At 35.1% G+C, this 10,418-nt stretch overlaps 1 protein-coding gene across 2 annotated transcripts; it reads left to right on the top strand.

Moving 5' to 3' along the window:
- The first annotated feature begins 103 nt into the window (after window positions 1–103).
- Window positions 104–7,382, top strand: LOC112055184 (cell growth-regulating nucleolar protein). Of its 2 annotated transcripts, none has more exons than XM_052888999.1 (5): window positions 104–263; window positions 463–601; window positions 1,617–2,242; window positions 4,871–5,329; window positions 6,057–7,382. In XM_052888999.1, the coding sequence occupies exons 2-5, from the start codon at window positions 474–476 to the stop codon at window positions 6,530–6,532; spliced, it is 1,689 nt and encodes a 562-aa protein (XP_052744959.1). In that variant the 5' UTR covers window positions 104–263; window positions 463–473; the 3' UTR covers window positions 6,533–7,382. The 2 variants fall into 2 exon arrangements, with proteins under 2 accessions (XP_052744959.1, XP_052744960.1); XM_052889000.1 differs by having other exon boundaries at window positions 123–259.
- Window positions 7,383–10,418: the final 3,036 nt, after the last annotated feature.

Genomic DNA, 10,418 nt, shown 5'->3' with positions numbered 1-10,418 from the left:
GTACAGCGTAAACAGGGTAGGCTTAGGTATTCTGTACAGACTTTTTAATCTATGGAGGAGGTAATTTTTTTCTACGCTTCGGGCTTTTATACTTAGTCTGTGCTGTTGACAATTTAATGTCAAAAACAGCTGTCAAGTGTCAATTTATTGAAAAAATCATGATGCCAAATTTTTAAGGCGAAGCGTGTCGACTTTTAATTCTTTTGATAATTCTATAATAGCACGTGTTTAAAATACATTTTGTTTCAAATTAAAAATTGTAGGTATGTTAAATGAACGCTAACAATATCTATTAACGTTGTATTTGGGTGGCACCGTTTACTTATAAAGATGGCGTGAATATACGCATCTTATTTATTTATGTTTTTATACTGAAATATTGACTATTTCTAACCCAAAATTATTTTTTTCGAATTTAGAGTACACCAGTCCAACCATTATATTTTTTAATTTTTTACTTAGCTCCGAAGAGAATGGTTGTGTTCACATGCGGCCACTGTGGAGAGTCCGTTCAAAAGCCGAAAGTAGAAAAACACTATTTAACCAAATGCAGGAATAAAAATCCAAATGTGTCGTGTATGGACTGTTTTAAGGACTTTTTGTGAGTATACATTTGTATTTTTCTTCTAACTACTTTCCAGCAATTTAGCAGCAGTGTAGATTTTACTGTACTTACAATAATGAACAAAGAAGAAAATACACCTAGTGGTAATAGTGGGGGGTCGTCCAACACTGCGCTTCTGGGTGTCGGGTCATCATTCCAGCATCTTGAGACCCCTTTTTTATGTTTTACAAGTTAGCCCTTGACTAACAGTCTCACCTGATGGTAAGTGATGATGCAATCTAAGATGGAATTGGCGGCACGTCTTTGTCGGTAGGCTGGTAACTAGCTACGACCAAAGCCTCCCACCAGCTAGACGTGCACCAACTAAGAAAATCTTAATCGGCCCAGCCAGGGATCGAACCCAGGAGCTCAGATTTCTAAATCCACTGCACATACCACTGCACCATGGAGGCCGTCAAGATGTCCACTGTGTTATAACTACCTATATGCTCTGCCCATTGCCACTTCAATTTCACTTAATTCTGAACTATGCCTGTGATTATGATTCTTCTCTGGATCTCCTCATTTCTGATTTGATGATGCAAAGAAACTCCAAGAGAAAATAAATCTATAATATAAAACTGAATGTGTCTAAGCTCAAATCTCGAGAAAAGCTAAACCAATTTCACTAATTCTTTTTTAGAAAACTGTCTGAAATACAAGAATGGTTCTTAAGGTGTGAAAATTTTTAAATTTGCCTGAAAAAGTATAAAAAACATTTTTCTATACTTACATAGGATTTTTAATAATACTTATCAGTCAATTTTAATTTTAATACCATACCATAAAGTTTAAGTGTTAATGGAGAGGTTCCAGGAAGGCAAAAAAATTGAGCAACATTAGGGTAGATGTAGGTAAAATGTAGCATAGGGGTAAGAGTAAGGTAGAGTGTGGTAGGGGTAGGGTAGGGTAGGTGTAAGGTAGAATAGGGGTATGGAAGAAGTGCACAAGTCAAACCAAAGCTTGAAAGGATCTGCTAATATTAATATATATTTATGGTTTCTGTTTATAGAGGCAAGGATTATGAAGCCCATACAAAATGCATCACTGAGGAAGAACGTTATTCTGGTAAGGGTTTCACACCAAAAGAGAAGAAGGGTGAGAAGAAACAGAATGTTTGGGTAGACATGATACAATCTGTCCTCGATGAGCAAAAGAATGCCTCCAGTAATGTAATAAGGATCATAGAAACTATAAGTAAGCACAATAACACACCTAGAAAGAAGCCTAAATTCGTTAACTTTGTTAAGAATGTATGTGGTAATAAAACCAATATGAAAGACATTGATCAAGCGTGGGAGATTATTTCTGTGAAGTTAACGGAACTATCAAATTTAAATCAGAATGCAAATAAGAAAAAAGACGATAAAATTGAAGGAAACTCTGTTAATGGAGAAAAACTTAACGGGCATGCAATTAACGGTACTTTAGATAATGAGGAAGAGAAAGAAAATGATGGAGAACATGACCTACAAAATGGAGTGGAGAAAGACCAGAAACTATCAAAGAAACAGAGAAAAGAAGAGAAGAAACACAGGAAACATGAAGCTGAACTGCAGAGTGTCAAGGCTGCACTCGAACAAACTTTAGAAGAGGAAAATGAAGTGCCTAAGAAGGACAAGAAGAATAAGAACAAAGGTATTAATTATAATAATAATAATAATAATAGCCTTTATTAAACAATCACAAATATCTTAAAATTATTTACAAATTTATTTGATTGACACCGGCGTGTTGAGATTGTCTTGCTTTACAGCATAGGCCTCCCCTAGAGCCCGCCACACTGTGCGGTTATTTGCTTGTCTATTCCAAGTGACACCTGCTATTTTTATGACATCGTCCTCCCATCTACGACGCTGTCTTCCTCTGTTTCTTTTCTGGTGCCTTGGGCACCAAGCTGTTATGTCTCTTGACCATTTATCCTTCTTACTTCGAAACAAATGTCCTACCCACTTCCATTTCAGCTTTTTAATGCAGTATGTGACATCAGTTATTTTAGTTTCTTTTCTTATAGTAAAGAGTTTAATTTTATCTCTTAATTTTATATTAAGTATGCTGCGTTCCATGCTATGCTGACAGACTTCAAGTTTGCGTATATTTTGTTTTGTTAGGCTCCATGTTTGGCATCCATATGTCAAAACTGGTAGAATACATGAATCAAAGGTTTTTCTTTTTAATTTGAGCGGCACGTGAGGGTTTTTCATTATATCTTTTAACGACCAGTATCTCTTCCACGCCAAGTTAATTCTGTTATTCACTTCTTTCAGAGTAAGGTCTTCAGGAGATATAATCTGTCCGAGATATATATAATCGTTCACATATGCTACTGTACTGCCATTGATGGATATTGGGATATTTGTACGATTTGTCATAACTTTGGTTTTTTCAAGGTTCATCGACAATCCTACTTTCTCACTTTCATACACAAGCTGAGTTAACATATTTTGCAAGCCACTTGGATCTTCAGAAATTAGGATTAGATCGTCCGCGAATCTTAGGTGGTTTAGTTTCACCCCATTTACATTTAGTCCATAATCATCCCAATTGAGTCGTCTAAATACGTGTTCAAGTACTGCTGAAAAAAGCTTGGGTGACATTGGGTCCCCTTGTCTCACTCCTCTTTGTATCGGAAAGTATTCCCCTTCTCTCTCTGTTCTTATTTTTGCTTTCATGTTCCTATATATGTTGATTATTACACGTATGTATTTTTTATGCACACCTTGTGTTTCTAGGGCTTCCCATATTTTTGTGTGTTTTAATGAGTCAAATGCTTTGTTATAATCTACAAATGCCAAATAGAAGGTAATACCATATTCTTTACATTTTTGAATCACTTGTTTTATAGTGTGTATGTGATCTATTGTCGAGTAGTCACTCCGAAATCCTGCTTGTTCTTTGGGTTGGTTTTCATCCAAGGTCAAGGTAAAACGGTCTAACAATATTTTTGAAAATATTTTGTACAAATTTGACATCAAACTGATTGGTCTGTAATTAGATATTTCATCTTTATTCCCCTTTTTATGAATTAATATTATTGTTGACTGAGTCCACTGATGAGGTATATACTCTGTGCGCAATATCTCATTGAATAGATCAGTGATAGTGTTCATTGTAACTTCTGATGTTCCTAATAACAGTTCATTCGATATACCATTAATTATATAACCAAGGTATTAATTATTATTATTTATTTATTTATTTATTTGTAACGCCAACAATGACAGCAGAAAACATTATATATAAGTGAGTTACAAAATTCTTGAACTACTGCAGCCATCTTTTACAGGCATTCACAACACTGCAGAGTCCGGTTAAAAACTTAAAGTAAAAGATTTTTTATCTATACTAATATTATAAAGCAAGTTTGTATGTTTGTTTCAAACAAAAATTTCTGGAGTAACCAGATTGTAAACGTTGTATATGATAGCCAGAGTCATGGTCATAACCTCCTCCTTTTGTTGTTAAAAATATTTGTTAACAATTTAGTTTGATGTTTAGTATATAACATTGTGACGTCACAAAATGGACGACAGCGTTTTTGACATTTGGAAAATTTTAAAAATAGACAATTTTTAAATTAAGTTTTTTTAAAATCCTTAACTTTTTTTTATTTATAATGATATATTTCGGACCCTTATTCCATATACTACATGAAATTTATATTATTTGTATGAGATTTGGTATGAGTCAACTATGTGAGTCAGTTGCGCTTTCTTTTCAATTCTATTATACAGAGACTGCTTGTTAAACCTAAACACAAAGACGACACAACATACATTAGGTATTAATTAGTAACCAATCATTTTGTTAGCACAATATTACTCCATTGATGAGTTCCTTAAAGATAAAGGCGCTTGGAGGCCATTGGATTAGCTTCCACCTTTTCATTAGTTTTACACAGGAAGTAAAACTATAAGAAATTGCAATGTTGTCATCATTTGTAAATTAATGATTTTTTTTAAGCTGTTAAGTTTCTCGCCGGTTTCTTTACAGCAAAACCTGCCTTCCGAACTGGTGGTAGAATCTTTACAAATAGTCAACTGACGTGTCAAAAGTGCTTGTAAACTGAGCCTACTTGAAATAAATGATTTTTGATTTTGATTTGGGTATTGTAGGGAAGTCATATAGGTGGATATTGGGTGTTTCTTACTTTATTGTTTTTTAATGAGCTGACGCTATAGGTACCAAAAACATGTTTTTTGAAAACATTGTTATAAGGCACTCTATAGACACTTCAATAATATTGTCCATTATTTATTTTTTAAGGTGTCACGCAGGAACAAGTAAACGGACAAGAGGACACTGACAAAAACAAGAAACGCAAGCGACAAGACACTGTGAACATTCCTGATGAGAAGCAACCTGATCCTAACAGTAATGAACAATCAAATTTAAATCAGAACGCAAATGAAGAAAAAGAGGAAATGGGTGAGGAAAATTCTGTTAATGGAGAAAAAGTAAACGGCCATGATACTAATGGTATTTTAGAGAAAGAAATTAATGATGAAGTACAAAATGAAGAAGATATTGATGGTGAGGCGAAAGAAAATGATGTACAAAATGGAGTGGAGAAATTAGACCAGAAACTGACAAAGAAACAGAGAAAAGAAGAGAAGAAACGGAGGAAATATGAAGCAGAACTGCTGAGTGTTGAGGCTGCACCAGAACAAACACTGGAAGAAGAAGATGAAGTGCCTAAGAAGGGCAAGAAGAATAAGAACAAAGGTATTATTTATTTACGTATTTATATTATGTGATTTTGATTGATTTGATTATTTTTATGTCTGGTGCCACTAATACTATACAGGATGCTAGGAGAAACTCCCAAACACTCTGTATTAGGTCTAATTTTTTACATGCATAAAAAAATCTAAATTGAAATACATAGCTTTATCCGTTCAGGAGCTATGGTGCCACAAACAGACACGTCATATTTATAACACCCCTCTTTTTGCATCAGGGGTTAGAGAAATTGCTGTCAATTTATTGATGGTGAGGATTTTTTTTAACCCCTATACAGGGTGATTCGGTCTTTAGTGCGGATATTTTTTTTCGTGGTTCTGTATCATTAATAGAATATAAATCTACAAACAGTTCGATACATTTAATGTAATTTTTTTTTTAATTTATGTCTCTAAAATAACAAAATAATGTACATATTATTACTAAACAAGATATATTCAGCTTAAAAGTGATCTGGTGACGTCCTTTAGGTATCAAACGAAAATAAAATAAACGCACAATAGGGTGGCCCTAAAATTCTGTTCAAAAGTAAATAACTTTAGCTAACGATAATTTTGTTATTTTTGAGTTAAAAAAAAAAAGAAAAAATACGTGATCATTAAATTTTGTTTATGAACAAAATATAAAAATATCCGCACTAAAAAAATTTTCTTCCTGTATACTCGTACTATTTGACACACTAAATTTTCAACATGATTTTTATTTAAAGGTGACAACACACATTCTCAAGAACAAGTAAACGGACATGAAGGGAATGACAAAAACAAGAAACGCAAGCGACAAGACACTGTGAACATTCCAGATGAGAAACAACCGGATCCTGACAATACTGAAAATGGTCCAGCGAAAGAAAAATCCATTAAAAAAAAGCTGCGAAAAGACAGCAAACATGACCCCGAGGAAAGCATATGCCTCCATGATCAAAATGTTGCTAAAAGTGAAACAGAGGTGGCCGAGGTCAATAATGGCAAGTTTAATTGGCACGAGGTCATAATATCCCTTTTACAGAAGAAAGGTAACGAATTACCCTTCAAACGTCTTCAGAAGAAGGTACTCGGTGAATATTCTGAATACACTGGATGCGAAGTTGATGATCGCATTGCTGATAAGTTCATAAAGAAGTTGAAGAGCGCACCCAATGTTAGGGTTGATAAGAACAGGGTTCTGTTGCTGGTTGACGAATAGATTTTCTGTGTTTTGTAATAAACTCGATATATTCTTATTAGGGTGATCGCACATCTTATACCTGAGTGCTGCGCAGGTAAAATAGTATCAATGGAATGAAACGTGTATACTTATTAGATTTAGGGTACGCCTGACTTTGAGGTTCGAAAACCAAGGTCCCAAAGGACCTGTCCCTATTTTGTATGGAGGCTGGGCCTTCATTCCGAGTGTCAACTAAACAGAACATATTATTTTTATCTTAAAAGAATATAAAATATAGGGCTTAAATAATAAGCTTAGGCTAGGGCTTACTATTTATTTTTTCGTTACGAAAACTAACTTACGAGTACGTTAGTGATCTATAATCTTATGTTTTTCGTCAACTAAAATTAACTAAAGAAACTTTAGAAAAGAACGATGTAATGCATACCTAAATATCAGCTAAGACGTAAATTTCTTTGTTCTTCTACATTTACTTTTTTTTTGTCTAGAAAATGAATACTAGCTGTATCTTTTAAATATTTCTTTTTCCTCCACTTAGTCGTGAATTGTTAGGGGTGGCCACGACAATAGTCCAACGGGCGGGAATCGAACCCATGACCTCTCAGTGTTGTCTTTGAAGCGTTTGTAGAAGAGAATGGACGTGCCACATGGCTACAGGCTCTGGTGTTAAGATGTGCGATCGCCTTAATACTTCAATGTCTTCTCCAAGGACTGAGTTATAAGACAATTATTATTAATAATGATTGCAATCTCTTGCACTGCCCAAATTTTTTTTTCTCGTCTATTTTAGAGATGCTCTTATATGATTTTACTGATGTATTGTAAACTTTCAATACCAACAATGATATTAAAAAATAACCAAAATATATTTTGTAGTTTTATTTAAGTTCTTATTTATGTAATTAACATTAAGATCGTTGATCAATATGTCTGAAGCGTAGTGATTTAAAAATACATAATTTTGTTTTCTCGAGTGGTTATAGTTATTTACATGATACTGAAACACAATCAAGCTTTTTTAAAAATATTTTGTGTGTCTGTCTGTTTCATCATCATCGTCATCGTCATCGTCATCGTCAACATCATCATCATCATCATCATCATCGTCATCATCATCATCATCATCGTCATCGTCATCGTCATCATCATCGTCATCATCATCGTCATCATCATCGTCATCGTCATCGTCATCGTCGTCTCATCGTCATCTCATCGTCATCTCATCGTCTCGTCGTCATCGTCATCGTCATCTCATCGTCATCTCATCGTCATTGTCATCGTCATCATCTCCACCACATCAGCCGTGGACGTAGTCCTTGTGTAGGGTACTTCCAAACATCACGATCCTGGACCGCCTGCATCCAGCAAATCCCTGCGACTCGTTTGATGTCGTCAGTCCACCTGGTGGGGGGTCGATCAACACTGCGCTTTCCGGTGCGGGTTCGTCATTCCAGCACCATGGGACCCCTCGAACTATGTGCCCCGCCCATTGCCACTTCAGCTTCGGTAATTTCTTCCAACCCCTCCCGGTCCTGGAAGGATATCATGGAGTCATGTCCGGTGTTCGTGTCGCCCTCTTCGTTGCCGTAAGTACCTGCGCCTGCAGAGTCGGCCACTTGGAGGAGCCGAGGTAGGGGACCAAGGGGCTGAAACTTCAGTACAAAGATTTTTGGATATAGGAGATTGTGCATGTGTTGGTTGCGAACATAAATTATTAGGTACAGAAATCAGACAGCAAGGGTACTTAATTTCAACTACATTCTACGTAGTTATTTGGTCGATTGGTGTAAGTGGTCAAGTACAAGTCAAGTAAATCTAAGGTACTTAAAAATCATGAGTTCGAGCCCATACAACGATACCAGAAAAAAAAAGTTTTTTTTGTTTTTCTCAATTGTTTGAAACTATTTTTTGTGTTTTATCAAACCTCGATGATAAAAAAAATTAAAATCAAAAATCCCCATTTAAAATTGCCGCTGTTTTATACATATAGTTCATCAACGGACATCTAAAGGTAGTAAGACGGGTTAAATGGTATTATCAAGAGATGGCGCTTTATTATTTTATATCGCGCTTCAAGAGTTTTAACTAGAATACGTATATAGGAGTCCATATTCCTATAATAAAATAAACTCGTTTAAATAAAAACAAAAAGTATCATATGAAATTTTTGAATCGGGTGCCCCCTTTTGAGGTACCTGACATAAATACAATTAGTAGTTAGTACTTAGTACTTACTACTTAGTAGTTCTAGTTCCCGAGCCCGACCCTCTTCTTAACTTGGTATTCGTATAAAATCGCGGCGTCTATGATGATATGGATTTAATTTTAATTTATAAAGTAAAAAAAAACCCGACTTCGTAAAAGTAATTTTAAATATAAAGTATAAACATTAAACTGAAAAGAAAAAAGAAATCAATAAAATAAATATTTTCCTTCAAATTCCAAACCTGAAAACGTACCCACTAAACTAAATAAAAAGTGACAAATAACATCATAATATTATTATGTTCTACCTGCTGATCAATATGAAGGCGGTGCTAAGCCGGTGATGTATTAATTCAGGCCATGTAATAACGTAGAGATTTAGATTTTGCAGACTGTGCTGTTTCATGTGGTCCTATCAGAAACGGCTTAAACCTTCAAAACAAAAAAAGAATTTTCGAAATCGGTCATAAAAAAAAATACCGGTCAAATTGAGAACCTCCTCCTTTTTGAAGTAATTAACCTAAACTAAAAAGCAAAAAATAACATCTTACCTATGTGCTACCTTCTGATCAGTTTGAAGGCGGTGCCAAGCCAGTGATGTTTTTATTTAAGCCGTTTAAATTACAAAATTTCTGTGGTTCTTTCAGAAAAGGCTTTAATTAAATCATGACACTGGATTGGCACCGCCTTCAAACTGATCAGAAGGTAGCACATAGGTAAGATGTTATTTTTTGCTTTTTAGTTTAGGTTAATTTTTGAGTTGGAAGTCGGTGGAATTTTTTTTATTAAAATTTTTATTTTTTAATTTTTAGTGTTAGCTCACCTACTGAGTGTAACCAAAAATTAATAAGCAATTAGTTGAAACGTTATTTTCTTATGATAAGTATCTAAGTCCTACAATCCCAATTTTAAAAATACTACCTTAACTCATATACAAAATTTCACTCCCCCTTTATCCGCACGTAATATGAATATTCAGAAAAACCTGAAAGGTGACTGTCCTCCGTCTTCATCACCAGACCCCCTATGCAGTCACAATCCATATGGGTGGAAAGTTCTCATCAATATAAAATTTATCAAGTCCAAACACAAGGTAGCTACTGTGAACCGTCGAGGAGTTCCCTTAACTATCCTTCGTCTTCATCACCAGACTCTTAATACAGTCACAACCAATCTAGGTGGAAAGTTCTCATGAATACAAATAAATCAAGCCCAAACAAAAGGTACCTGCTGTAAATCGTTGACGAGTTCCATCGTCTGTGTTTCGGCTCCATCATCAGGCCAACTCCAGACCTTAATAAAATTGTAGTGGTTTAAAATACCTTATGGAAACACTAATAAACGCACTAGCCGTCCCTACGATTTTCGAAAGTTCCCCTCGATTTCTCCAGGATGCCACCATCAAACCCTTCATAACAAAAAAAGAATTTTCAAAATCGGTTTACAAATGACGGAATTATCGCTGGACATACATAAAAAAAAAAAAAAAAAAACATACATACAGCCGAACGTAGAACCTCCTCCTTTTTGGAAGTCGGTTAAAAAACATACATACGTACAGCCGAACGTAGAACCTCCTCCTTTTTGGAAGTCTGTTAAAAAGTCACGTAAGGGTGGCCACTCACTGGGATTTTTTAGTTAGCTGACTATCGCACTACTAAGTTGCCAACGCTTACAACTTAGTTGGACAACTTTTGGT

The sequence above is a fragment of the Bicyclus anynana genome, chromosome 24 (genome assembly GCF_947172395.1).
Source record: "Bicyclus anynana chromosome 24, ilBicAnyn1.1, whole genome shotgun sequence".
Lineage (NCBI taxonomy): Eukaryota > Metazoa > Arthropoda > Insecta > Lepidoptera > Nymphalidae > Bicyclus > Bicyclus anynana.
Note: the sequence above shows the minus strand (reverse complement) of the source record. Positions and strands in the feature narration are given on the sequence as shown.